General features: G+C 39.4%; 1 protein-coding gene across 2 annotated transcripts in view; it reads left to right on the top strand.

The window, feature by feature from the left end:
• Nucleotides 1-14,147, top strand: part of LOC122667521 (protein NO VEIN) — an 81,135-nt gene that overhangs the window by 29,345 nt on the left and 37,643 nt on the right. Inside the window, exons 6-8 of one of the 2 annotated variants that reach the window (XM_043863812.1) lie at nucleotides 6,087-6,093; nucleotides 7,774-9,572; nucleotides 12,801-13,013. In XM_043863812.1, coding sequence (XP_043719747.1) covers nucleotides 6,087-6,093; nucleotides 7,774-9,572; nucleotides 12,801-13,013 — 2,019 coding nt within the window. The remainder of the gene's footprint in view (nucleotides 1-6,086; nucleotides 6,094-7,773; nucleotides 9,573-12,800; nucleotides 13,014-14,147) is intronic. The other variant, XM_043863814.1, reaches the window with a different exon arrangement.

Raw genomic sequence — 14,147 nt, 5'->3', positions numbered from 1 at the left:
GCAGCAAAAGTTCACCAATCTTTCACAGCTGCCCAGTGATGAATCTCTGATTGGTAATCTTGAAGATAAGCAACTAGGGCAGCAAACAGATGAATCAAGCAGCAAAAAAGATCTAGCAGCGGAAAAAATCAACCCAACTGTAGAACCTCATATAGGCAGGCAATAACCAAACAGCTTCAATACTTTAATACTTCAGTCTCCCCCTTACGGCAAACTCAACCCAATAACAAAGTAGATACCCATTGGCAATGGTGAAAACTCTGATCGTCTATGCTTTGCACCAAGTGTTCCTGCAAGTTCTGCTTCTACAATGTCTGTAGGTGTACTGTAAATAATCCCCCCCTCACGTGTACTATGGACATAACAGAGATAATGTAAAAGATAGGGCAAAAACATAATATTCTAGAATTTTCTAAAAGTGCTATGGGTAATTAAAAAGGAAGGAATGGAAAAATTGTAATTTACCAGAAGTTTCCAAAGGTGTTATGGGTAAATACCAAAGGTATGGGATATGAAGGGAATTAGAATTATTGAAAGGGAATGGTGTTGGTAAAAAGGATGGCATGGCTGTAATTTGGTGGAAATTCACTTTTAAATACAATCTAAGCCAAAGGGCAAACTGGTAATAAATGAGAATTTTCAAGGGTCAATTGGGTAGTCAAATAGGGGAATATATTAAAAGGTAATGGCAGTTCCGTAAATAATCAGAATTTTGTGAGGTTCTTTTTGGTAAACAAAAAGCAATGGGATGCAATAAGTAAAATAATGGCTATGGAGAGTGGCAATCTTGTAAATAATATAAATTTAAAAACCCATTAAGAAAATTGTAACAAAACAAAGATATAATGGGCATTAAATTCAAGAGGGAAGGACAGAATAGGGATTTTAGAGAATATAGGGGCAAATCAGAAATAACTTCAGGAAAGAACAACTTTTGTATATTTTTAAAGGGCTGGCCTTGAGTGTAAATACCAAAAAATTGTGTCTTTCTTGCTTACGGTTTCTGAAACTAGGAGTAAAACTTGTTGACAAAGGAGCAACACTAGGCAATAAAGTAGGATTTACCAAAAACGATAAAGTAGGAGACAAAAAACGGAAACCAGAATCAACGGTGGGGCAGGGCGGTAACCTTGTAACACCATGGCGATAAACATGGGAGAGAAAACCAGAGAAGAAGGGATCTCACCAACAATAGCAAACCGAAGAAGGATCTTTCTATCTACTTCAAATCAAGCAAAATCGTGCCGATGACATTAGCAGAGGCAAAAAGAAGCTGCGACACTTAACCAAGAGATTGCATAACAGTGCAATCAACAACAACTAATCGATACTCGGATCAGCAGTAGTAGCCATCAACCAATCCTTCGAACTAGAAAACACCATAAACCGTAGCAATGCGACGAGGTGGAACCGCATGAAAGGAATCAAGAGACAAACCAAGAAAACCAGGAGACAATTCAACTGCGGCACTCGATTCAACATCCACCAATAGCAAAAGCGGAAACCTGCTTCTATGTCGATCAGAAGAACTCATCACCGACCTCCAGCGTGAAACTCCACTGTGAACCAGAGGCGAAACCAATGAATCGAGGTAGGAAGAAACTCACCGAGAAAACCAACAGAAATACCAATATTACGAGAAACCAGATTCATAGCAGCAGTAATCGCAAGAAACCAACCAGAGCAACAACACTCGAGAAGAACACTCCTTTGATTGACAAACTAAACCCTAGTCCTCCTCCTTTTATGAACTAGGGTTTTCTCATCCAACCCAGAAACTTAAACGACTCTCAAAACTGCAAATTGTGAAGAGAATCAGTCACTGATTGCCTAGCTCTGATACCATGTAGAAAACCTATGATCTGTAACCAATAACTCTAGAGAGAAGAAAAGAGAGAAGAGAAGGTGGAAGTTGTAAAATACTTGAATGAATTAATTGATAGGTAGCCTAACATCATTTAAGTAAATGTTTTTATATTTGTTATTTTATTTACTTAAGATATTATTCATAAATAAGCAAATACCCCCTATTTATATTGAAGGAGTTTTGTTTCGGTCAAACTTAATTTGGTGTACGCTAATGCCATCAAAATCGCTCTGAATGAAAATATTTTTTTAGACATCAAAACAAATGAATATTTTACCACATTTTTGGTTTTTAGCAATGTTTTACCCTATTAAGATTTATAGAATTTTTAGATTTAAGAAAAGCCCCAGCATTTAAAAGTTGAAAATTGCACTTACTGCTGAAAATCCAGTTTTTGTTCTTAAACTGAGGGGTTGACTTTTTATCCTTTTGGAATTTTATTTTTTAACTATTTTTATTGGATTCAAATAGGGGGTGTTTACTTATTTATGAATAATATCTTAAGTAAATATAAAAACATTTACTTAAATGATGTTAGGCTTAAATAAATGTCTGTCCTGATTTCTGGCATAAATTACTGTTTGTCCTAGTTTCCCAAGTCAAACTCCTATTTGGATTTTGATTTTAGAAAATCTGATAGTGCCATTGTGTTTAAATTGTCCAAAATAGGCTGTATACCAAGTTGCATCACCAAACTAGGTAAAAAACCCACCGAAACCGTCAAATGAGTTCAAAAATAAATAGGACACAGGGCTGGAACCTTGCTCAGATACCAAAATTGGTGGACATGTTTGGGAAATCGAATACAAGTCTAAGGATTAAATGAATTTGGGTATGGGAAGGTCTACTAACACAACTAACAACATACATGCCGAAAATCAGATTTAACAAGAGTCATAAATGATGAAATATTTAAAAAATACAAGTGCAGAAAATTCATTCTAGGATTCATGGAAATTAATAAAAGATACATGATAGGCAGTACCTTCTTTTGCTGTCCCACGAGTTGGAATAATGTGATCAAGTACTAAGTCACTACCAAACTCCAAGAATGTACCCTTAGTGCATACTTGCTGGTAGTGACTTAGTGCTTGATCACAGCATTCCAACTCATGGGTATGAGGGTATCTCCATTGTGATTTAGGCTATAATTTAAACGAAAAAAATGGGAAAATTGGCACTGGTGGAAAAGAAATAGGGGAGAGGAAGAGCGTGGTAGCCTAAGAGAGAAGAGTTAGGGAAGAGAAAGGGATTTTGGCTTCACACCACAACTTGGATTGACTCCAAGGTTTGCAGGCAATCACTCATGCTGCAGAGAATGGGAGAATAACAAGTTCCAGCATCTTTCATTCATTGCTTACATCTTAAAATAGAGTCTTTTAAAATCCATAATGAAAAGAAGGGAGAAAGAACTCCCTAATAACTACTACTCTGGCAATTACTCCCTAGTAATTTCCCTTACAACATTAGTACATAACAGTTTTGACACCATTTAAAATAAAATACAACAAAATAAAACAAGCTACACATAAGTAAACAGAAATATGCATCCACACAAGTTAATAAGGGTCATCTAGCTACAATGAAGTCATCTGTTGCTGTGTACATCGGCGTCTCCTCCGATATGTCCTAAATCCTGGATGATGTCCTCATCAACTGGTTAAGGGCTGGTTCTTGGTTTGGGACTCCAAAGTGGGTCATATCTGTCCAGCCAGGATAGAGCAACTGCATCAGCCTTTTTCTTCAATTGCTCCAATGCTAACACCTTTTTCTACAGAAAATATCGTTGCAAATACTTCAGCTCCAATTTCAAATCGACTATACGTACAATATCTGTTGCCAGTTCAGCCTTGTTCAACTTTGTTTGGAGTTTGTCCCCTATGAATAACAGCTGCTAAATTTTGTACTTCTTCCTCATTTCAATGAGTTTGTTTCCTTTATTGACTGCTTTACTAGGACCAATTGGGTGTATATGATGTAGCACAAAAGTGAGGTTTTTTGATGTTTTCAACTATTTCATCGTATGGTTCAGACCCAATTCATTGCCACCTTAAAAATTCTGCGGAGTGATAATAGCAGGGATTACATGGAAGGCCAGTTCCAAAAGTACTTAGCTGACAATGGCATCCTTCATCAGACTAGCTGTCTAGACACCCCGGCCCAGAATGGAGTGGTTAAAAGAAAAAAATCGGCACCTTCTGGAAGTGGCTCAGGCAATTATGTTTGCACGGCAGGTTCCTTCCCCATATTGGAGTGTTGCTATCCTCACTGTTGCCTACCTCATCAACCGTATGCCTACCCTTGTCCTTGATGGTTGTGCCCCTGTTGACCTTCTCCAGGGTTCTTCTTCTTTTGTGGTCCCCCCAAAAATATTTGGTTGTGTTTGCTATGCTTGCAACCATGACCTTCATGGCAAGCTCGATCCTCGGTGTATTCGGTGTATGTTTTTGGGCTACTCCGCCACCCAGAAAGGATACAAGTGTTATCACCCACCCTCTCGCCGTATATTTGTTACCATGGACATTGTCTTCCATGAGTCCCTGGCATATTATTTTCAGCCACCTCTTTAAGGGAAGCATGATCCAGTACTTGAAGATTTGTTTGCTCTTCTACCGGCTCCTATTCAAGGGGAGCCTTCATCTCCAGAACCTCCAATGTCAGCCCCCATTTCTATTCAGGGGGAGCGTAGACCCGTGAGTCAGATTCCTGTTGATAAAGTCTATACCCGGATGCACAAAGAGTAAGTTGAGACTACCGTTGCTATACCACTTCTCCAACCGTTAGAACTTGATCCGGATCCAGACTCTGGTACATTACCTGGTAAGGATCACTCTCTTGATTTACCTATTGCTGTCCGCAAAGGCATTAGGTCTTGCACCCAACATCCCATCTCCAATTTTGTTTCCTATGATGCTTTGTCTACTTCCTATAATGCATTTGTGTCCTCTCCTTCCTTTGTTTCGATTCCTTAAAAATGGTAGTAGGCAATTGCAGATCCAAAGTGGAAAGCAACCATGATGGAAGAGAAGACAACTTTAACCAAAAATGAGATGTGGGAGTTGGTGGTTCTTCCTTTGGGCAAGGGACCAGTAGGTTGCAAATGGGTGTTTGTTATCAAGCAGAAGCCGGATGGAACAATGAACATCTATAAGGCCAGGCTTGCGGCCAAGGGCTTTACTGAGACCTGTGGGATTAACTATGAGGAGACGTTTGCCCCAGTGGCAAAGTTGAACACTGTTCGGGTTTTGCTGTCATATGCTGTCAATCTAGGCTGGGATTTGCAGCAATTGGATGTGAAAAATGCATTCCTTTATGGAGAGTTGGAGGAGGAGGTTTATATGGATGTTCCTTTAGGTTTTTCTTGTGACAACACTCATGGGAAAGTTTGCAGGCTGAAGAGGGCATTATATGGGCTGAAACAATCTCCTAGAGCTTTGTTTGGCAGGTTCCACAAAGCAATGATCTCTGTCGGATACAAATAAAGTAATGCTGATCACACCTTGTTCATCAAGCGAAATGGGGATAAAGTCACTCTTCTTATAGTGTATGCTAATGACCTAATTGTGACTGGTAATGATTCAGAGGAAGTTTCCGATTTGAAGACCTTCTTGGGACGAGAATTTGAAATTAAAGATCTAGGACAGCTCTGGTACTTCCTTGGGATTGAAGTTGCCCGTTCTCCCAATGGCATTTTTCTCTCCCAAAGGAAGTATGTTCTAGACCTACTCTCAGAGACTGGTTTGTTAGGATGTCATCCATGTAACACTCCTTTGGAAGCAACCACTCGTCTGCAAGAGAAGGATGGTGATCCGGTTGATAAGGGGCGATATCAATGGTTGGTGGGAAAACTAATTTATCTCTCCCATACTAGACCGGACATTGCATTTGCAGTAAGCTTGGTCAGTCAGTTCATGCATGATCCCTACTCCACTCATATGGTTGCTGTTCTTCTTATTCTCCATTACTTGAAGTCAGCTCCAGGAAAAGGGTTTCTCCTGTCTCTGTATGATCATCTTTGCATTGAGGCTTGCACAGATGCTGATTGGGGTGGTAACCTTGACAGGAAATCCACTTCAGGCTATTGTACTTTTGTAGGAGGTAATCTTGTCACATGGCGAAGTAAAAAGCAAGATGTGGTGGCAAGGTCCAGTGCTGAAGTTGAATTTCGTGCCATGGCTCAGGGCATATGTGAGTTATTGTGGCATCATAGTTATTTCAGGATATTAGTGGTTCTGTTCATCGTCCAATGATGTTGTACTGTGACAACAAAGCAGCAATCAACATTGCCCACAATCCAGTGCAATATGATCGTATCAAGCATGTGGAGATCAACAGACACTTCATCGAGGAGAAGTTAGAAAGTGGGCAGATTTGTATACCTTTTGTGAAGTCTGATGATCAACTTGCTGATGTCTTCACTAAAGGGCTAAGTGGAAAGTTATTTCATTCTAGTCTAGTCAAGTTGGGCATGTGTGACATCCAAGGTTCTAAGACTCGGGTCTCGGTGGCATCTCGGCCAAGTCAGAAATCGAGTCGAGTCGAGATCTCGGCGTGTTGCTGCATTTTTTTTTTTTTAAAACTCCGACCCCCAACTCGGTGGGTTTTACACATATTTTGGGTCTGAAACTTGGTATCCAGCCTATTTCAGGCCATTTAAACACAATGGCATGCCCAGATTTGCCAAAAAACAAGTCCAAATATGAGTTTTACTTCGGAATCCTACAAATAGGTGATGATTCTTGGACTGTTGGAGTTGAATCTTTACTTTAGCACTTGACTCTCACTTCAAACAATGCAATCCACCCAAGATTTGAAAGAAAGAGGAAGAAATTTGAGGGAGAGAGTTGTTTGAGTGTTTTCCCCTTTGTTTAGAGAGCTATGGACAGAACTATTGACATTTCCGAGTTCTGTCCATTGCCCTCTTTTAATAAAAATGGGCACATGGGTCAAATGGGCAATTAAAATGGGTAAAAACCATGTTCTAACCCGAAACCAAGATCTCGGCGAGATATTGAACTTTTAAAACTAAAAAAAAAACTGGAAAAAATGTGTACCGAGACAATACTGAGATCTTGCCGAGAAAGTGTAATTTTTGAATGCGTATGGCATCTCATCTCGGGATCTCACAAAACCGAGAAACTCGGTGAGATCTCGGCGTTACCCGATAAGGGTATTTTTGGTATTTGTATTTTTTTAATTCTCAGTTATTAGCATAGTCGGCTGTACAGGGACAGTATTGTAATTTTGCCTTATTATTGAATGATATATATGAAGGAGCTGAGTGAACAAATGACTCACTCAAGCCATTCTCTTATTTTCAACTCTATATTATTCTCTCATCTTCTGACACTAAGCAATGGAGGGTGTTTTCAATTGAAACCTTCTGAACAAGTAGCTTCGTGGTGTGGTGTGTATGCGGTATCCTTTGAGCATTCTCCTAAGCTGTCGCATGTAATATGTCAAGGCCATCTAAACTCACTCGTACCTTGGAAACTGTGGACCATAAAATGCGATCCACATCAATTCCAAGCTTTTTCTGAAACATTCAGAGATAGGAGGGCGAGCTACCCAAAGGTTTTCATTTGATAAGGGATATGCTGTTAGGAGAAAAACAAGGAAGCATAATCTTGATGATGTATAGATTTATCTTTTCTGTTGGATAATGTGAATTAGAACTGAACAGAGTTTGCCAGTAAAATTTCAATTCTTTCTAAAATGATCCAGACCGGGTGATATTGTTCAGACATTCTGTTTCTTGAAATTGACTGAAACCTATTTATATGTTATGCTAGACTTACTTTGTGGTGTTTTGATTTACAACGTATGTAATAATAAGACCTAGTGATATACTTTATTAGAAATTCTCTATAATGTTTCAATTTCCAACTTACTAATATATTCTGCAGGTGTCAATGTTGAGGATATTGTGAGGAAAATTGCTTCATATTATGAGTTGAATGGAGCTATTCAAAGGGAGGGAAAAACTGGTCTTGAAATGCAAATAATATGGTTGAGAAAACTTCTTAGTTGTGAGAAATGGTTAACAGAGCAGTTTTCTGTTAAGGAATTTGGTTCCCTTGGTCATGGGGAGTTTCTGATGTTCTTAGAAAAACATGTTGCTCTGTTACCTAATGAATTACATGAAAGTTTTGCTGGTGGCTTGAGCAAAGAATCCTCTTTGAAGGTATCAATGCTTCAGCGTCAGTTGGCTGTATTACTGTCACAAGCTGCTAGTTGTTTTTGGGAAAATGACAGTATATCCAAGCAGCAGATTTCGGTGCTTCTTAAGAGGCAATTTCCATTAATCAGTTTTGAAATAACAGGGGGTGAACCCACAGAAGATCTTTTAGAAGGCATGACAAAACAGAAAAGCAGTGCCGCTTCCAGTTGTGTTGTATTTTCTGTAACGCTCTCAGGGACATGCTGTATAGGAAACCCATTGGTTCACAGTGAGAAACAGTTGCAGGAAACTGCTGGAATGATGGATGATTTGGGCTGGAGAGTGGGCATTCTTGGACCTGTTACAGCCAAGGATGCAGTCAGATGCTTACTTAAAGCACCATTTCTTTCTGATGTACAGTCATGGTCACATTGGGACCTTGTATTTGCTCCTATGCTTGGATCGCTCGTGGAATGGTTGTTTACTGTAGGTGATAACAAAGATTTGTTGTGTTTAGTGACTAGAGATGGGAAAGTTCTACGTATTGATCCTTCAGCTACTGTGGATGGGTTTTTGGAGTCCTTACTTAAAGGTTCCTCTTTTCAAACCGCAGTGAAATTAGTATCTCTATTTGCTTTCTATGGTGGGGAGAGACATATTCCCAGTTCTCTGTTAAAATGCTATGCAAGCCGTGCAATGGAAGTCATGGTAAAAAATAATGTAGATTCCCCAGAAGTTAAACATGGCGGTGATTTTTTCATGCATGGAAAGGCTCTAGAAGGACATCATATTCTTGCTGAAAAATCAACCAGTAACCCACTCGTCGTGGAGCCTCCAGGTGCTAATCTACATGTTATGGCAGGTAGTGAACTATTCGATGACATGTCAAGAGTAAACAAAGCAGTTCCAGTTGCTTCAAGGTTTATCGTTGATTGTCTTGGTTATCTACCTTCAGAGTTTCGCTGTTTTGCTGCTGACGTATTGCTTTCCGCGCTTCAATCTGTTACTAAAGATGCTGCTATAGCCATTTTACGCGAATGCAACAATACTGATCAGCGTCTTATGCTTCATGATTTGGGGTTATCTCTTGGTATTGTGCAATGGATTGAAGATTACCATGCATTTTGTTCTACAGCTGCTACTGATTTAGTCATGTCCTCTGGTACGTCAAGCTTGAAAGCAGTAGGTGGTGCAGTTGGCACAGATTTAAAGTGTACACCAGATGTTTCAGGGAATCTGCCCCCTTATGGCAGGAACATTATGGTTACTTCTGAGACAGATAGTCAAATTCATGATACGATGGATCATAAGGTGTTCTTGGAGCAGTCTAGTGATGATTGCACCCGACTTCAATCAAAACATTGCGAGGACCAGGATGCCAACCTTATTATTGAATCTATTAGGTGTGAGGAATTTGGGCTAGATCCATGTCTTACTCATTCTGAGATTAGTATACTAAAGAAGCAGCATGCTCGCCTAGGGAGAGCACTCCATTGTCTCTCACAAGAGTTATATTCGCAGGATTCACATTTTATTCTTGAGCTGGCAAGTTTCTCATCTTTGTTTTTTTCCCTCCACAAAAAAAGAATGCTAGTAAAATTTGTCTTCATGTTCATGGTATATCGATTACCAAAGCAAAAGTTTTGATGCTGGGTGTTTATTTTCCATATCATCAAAGAAGTAAAGTATTCGGGAGAGTTGAATATTTTGTAGATATCATCAATTGTTTAATTCTGCTTTGCCATAGCATTTTGAAGTATTGATCCCTGGTATGTGATCATGATTAGATTAATACCATAGGATTGTTGTATGCCTGTGCTTGGCTAGTTTTGAAAACTTGGTCCTCGCCTTATTCATTGATGCTTTGCATAGGTCTTGCCTTGATCGCCAAGGCTTCACTTTGGTTAGGTTTTGACCTAGGCGGGTGCCATTTTGGCTTTTCTTTATTTACTTATATATTTTTTTTAACTCATGTGTGGTGACTGTGATCGTATGCTTTTATGCTGAACCTTATTGCAGTTGATCAAATCTTTTAGGGTTAAAATTGGAAAATGGCCGTCTCTGGTCCTCCACCTTTAACTATTACCTCCACCCAAAAGGACTCGTGGTTTAGTAGTGTGCCTACTTTCGTAAGTAGAGATAATCAGAGAGCACATTACATGTCCACATGAAAGTTAGTTAGTTCCAAAAAAGAGGAAATAGATATGAGAAGAACAGATACACAAAAATTAAGGATTTACATAGTTTACTGGTGCACCTGCATACAATGTGTGAAGCGTAGAAAAGTACAAATAAGCCTGCAACAAGGTCATGTGGATAATTGGACTTGGAACCCCAACACTAGTGAAATAGTATTTTTTCATACTTGGAAATCCTCCATTGTGGATTTTTTTTTGCTAAAGGTCAGCAAAGTGTGTATTAGAAAATGAAAAAATTAGAGTTACAGGAATGACTGAAAAACTACCAAAAGAAAAACTCAGAAATCTGCCAATTTACCTTCGGCATTGCCATCAATAAAGAGGCAGACCCTGGTAATCTTTACAAAGAATTAGGAAAAATCCCAAAAAACAAAGAAGTAAATTATGTGAATCTGTAGTATGGTCGCCCAAGCGCTTCCCAAATCCCAAGAGACCGCGTGAGCAATGAAGTTCGGGGTGACATTCCAAGTGGTTGTGATTTTCACTTTTGCCGCATGATTTGCAAGAGCATTTGCAGCCAAATTTGCTTCTCGGAAACAATGGGAGATGCGCCACTGTATAGAGTCAAGAAAGATAGAGACCGATCACCAGGTCTGCATGAAGCACCATGGGATCGTGCAAGATAGAATGGATGAGACCACTGCTGCCGAGTCGCTCTCAATCCAAAGCTTTTCAATATTTAAATCCCGAGCTTGTTTAATTCCAGGGAAGAAAGCTCCCATCTCCGCCATGAAATTAGATCCCACTGTCTGATAAGCTGCAAAACATCTGATAGCTGATCCAAAATGGTCACGGAAAATCCCGCCTGCTCCTAATGATCCAGGATTGCCCAAAGATTACTCATCGATGTTTAATTTCCACCAACCTGCAGGGGGCTGCCTCCACCTCACCTCAACTTTTTTTTTTTTTTTTTAATTTTTTGGCGATCTGGATATAACAACTTGCAATTTCCTAGCCACAATCAGCTCCTGGACCGATTTGATTTGTACCCCATATATACGGGTACAGTTCATGACCTCTCTAAAGCATAATTTTACCACTTGCGTTGGAGTTCTTCTCAAGTTATCATAGCGTCGCCTGTTGCGCTCCATCCAAATTTGCTGGCAAATAATAATAAGCAGGACACCCCATGACCACCTTGGTCTTTCTACGCCACCAAAAAAAAAAACAGTTCTATAGAAGGGAAACCACACCAACTCTCACTAAAGAAATAGAGAACTTCCCTCCAAACATGGCACGAAAATAAGCAGTCCAGAAACAAATGATGACCCGAATCGCTAGCAGCAAAGCAGAGATCACATCTAGACACCATAGGCACAGCCTTGCGACACACCTTGTCATCAGTTGGAACTTGGAAGCGCACCATACGCAAGCCGCCAACCAATCACTGAGGAGCGAGGTTGAAGTTCCCGATTCCAGATGGCCTAACCCCATTCAGGAGTGGTCGCCTTCACTCTCAGAACTTCCCAGGCAGACTTAACAGAGAAAAAAAACAGATTTTGTATGAGCCCAAAAACGCCTGTCCGTCCTATCAAAAATTGAAATTTCCATACCTTGACCTATTGAAAATATTCTGGAGAGCAGGATCTCTGACTGCCGGAAAAACCCAAATTCCCTCCATAAAATCCAAAACAGAAGCAGATAGGGAGTGAGGAATCTGGGCGGGGTGGAGCAAATCCTCAATACTTTGATTTCCAATCCATTTGTCGAACCAGAATCTGATGGAGCTGCCATTGCCAACCACCCAACGCTCAGCAGACTGGACAAACTCTAAACCTTTCGGAGACCTGGGAGTAACATGGACGTCACAAAAGATTTTTTTAGCGAACCATCTGCTTTCACAAATCTCCCTCGCAAAAAAGCTGCAAAACAGAGTTTTCCATCTTAATAGCCCAAGCAAACTTTGCGATCAGAGCCAAATTAAAGTCCCGCAGACGACGGATTCCAGGACTCCCCTCTTTTTTGGGTTTACACAGACTATCCCATCGCACCGTAATTGCCTTGGAACGGTCGGCCTCTCCTGACCAGATGAAATTACGAATCCATCTCTCCATAATCTCGATCGTTCCCGCCGGCCAAAGATAAACTGACAAATTATGCACTGGAATACTTCCCATCACTAAATGAACTAATTCAATACGCCCTGCCATGGACAGAAGATATGCCCCTTCCAAGCAGCAAGCTTTTTTTTTTTTGAATTGATCAACAAGAGGTTGGACTATCTCGAGCTTTACCCTGCCTTTCATCAATTCCATTGTGGATGTTCATTAAAAATAACTTACAAGTCAGCTGTGTTAAAATTCGGCCCATGGCCACCTGTATTATGATCTACATTTTTTTGCCCTGCCTTCTGCTGCTTATTTTTTTAATATTTTTTGCCTATACATGATATAATCTAGAATTTACTATGGTGTCTAGTATATGCAAATGGGTTTTCTTTTGAGCTTCTGTAGTTGTTTTTTGAAGTCTATAGTTACTTTTCTTATTTGTTTCTTATGGGAATTTTTGAATATTTTGATAAAGTTATTTGATTTTGTTTTCTCCAGACATCTTACTTTTCATCACATCACTGCAGGTTCAGAATGCTGATGATAATATGTACCCCAAATATGTGGAACCAACACTAGTTTTTATTCTTCAGGCTACTGGCATTGTTGTTCTAAATAATGAGCAAGGATTTTCTGCTGAAAACATCAAAGCACTATGTGATGTTGGGAATTCGACAAAAAAAGGATCAAATGCTGGATATATAGGGCAGAAAGGGATTGGATTCAAATCAGTATTTCGGGTAATGTAAATAAAGCTTCTAGCTTTGAACTTGATGTGTCAAAAAATATGAATGGCTTTCTTATTTCTTTTTGCTAGTTGTTTGTTGTTCTAATAATCAATCTCATTGCTTCATTAGTTAGGATATTCTTCTTAATGGTTCTTCGTTGTGACCCATAAAAGGTCCTTGTTTTTTCTTGGGTTGTCGATGAACTTGTTGGAAGTTGATCTTAATTTTTAAGAGTTGCATAGGACTTGGATGCTGGCTAAGATGCCTGACCAAATTGCTGAATGGGCCTTTGGTTATTGGAAAATTGAAGTATATGGGAAAGAATTTTTTTTTATATATAATAAGAATTGTTGACAGTGATAGGCACTTATTAGCCAGAGGTGGTATGAGTACAGAATCTCTTTGATATGGGGATGGAATGGGATTTTTGATTATAAGAAAACTGAGGTATATGGGAAGGAGATTTTTTGTGTAAGCCAATAGTGGTGTACTAGATCTATCTCTTTGAAGTGGGGATTATTTTCACATTTAATTCTACTTTCATGTATGTGTTTGAAATCCCTATATCATTGATTCTTCCCCCTTTTTTTGAGGTTTTTTTGGGGGGGGGGGGGTTGGGGGAGGGAAGGTGGGGGCAGTAAGGCAACATGGAAATTTATTAAAGAACAAGTGTGCAACAGAGGAAGAGATCCAACTTTGAGGATTCCAGTCAAGGTTTAAAGTATCGGTATCGGGTATCGTATTGGTCGAGCGATTTTAAGAGACGTATCGTATCATATCGTATCAGAGATACATATTGATCAGTGCAGAAACGCATGATAATGATCAAAATACACATGGGAATACACTTTTGGACACAAAAAACAGTATAAATAATCAGTTTATGTCATATATCATGCATAAACACTGCGAATTGTGAATAATCAATAACCAGACAAATGCGGCACTTTGAAATTGTTATAGAAGATTAAAAGATGAGATTTCTTATATGTAGAGTCACTCTATTGCCATGAAGAATGTCAGGATGGATCAAAGTCATGTCTGTAAGGGTCTTCAAGAATAGGAGCGACTAGGATGAAAAACAATTTTCGGTTTTGGATGAAAAATTCAAATCTTTGCAAATGTATACAAAGAATGCATGGCTAA

Source organism: Telopea speciosissima, chromosome 7 (assembly GCF_018873765.1).
Source record: "Telopea speciosissima isolate NSW1024214 ecotype Mountain lineage chromosome 7, Tspe_v1, whole genome shotgun sequence".
Taxonomy (NCBI): Eukaryota; Viridiplantae; Streptophyta; class Magnoliopsida; order Proteales; family Proteaceae; genus Telopea; species Telopea speciosissima.
The sequence above is the reverse complement of the archived record's forward strand: the minus strand, read 5'-3'. Positions and strand labels throughout refer to the sequence as shown.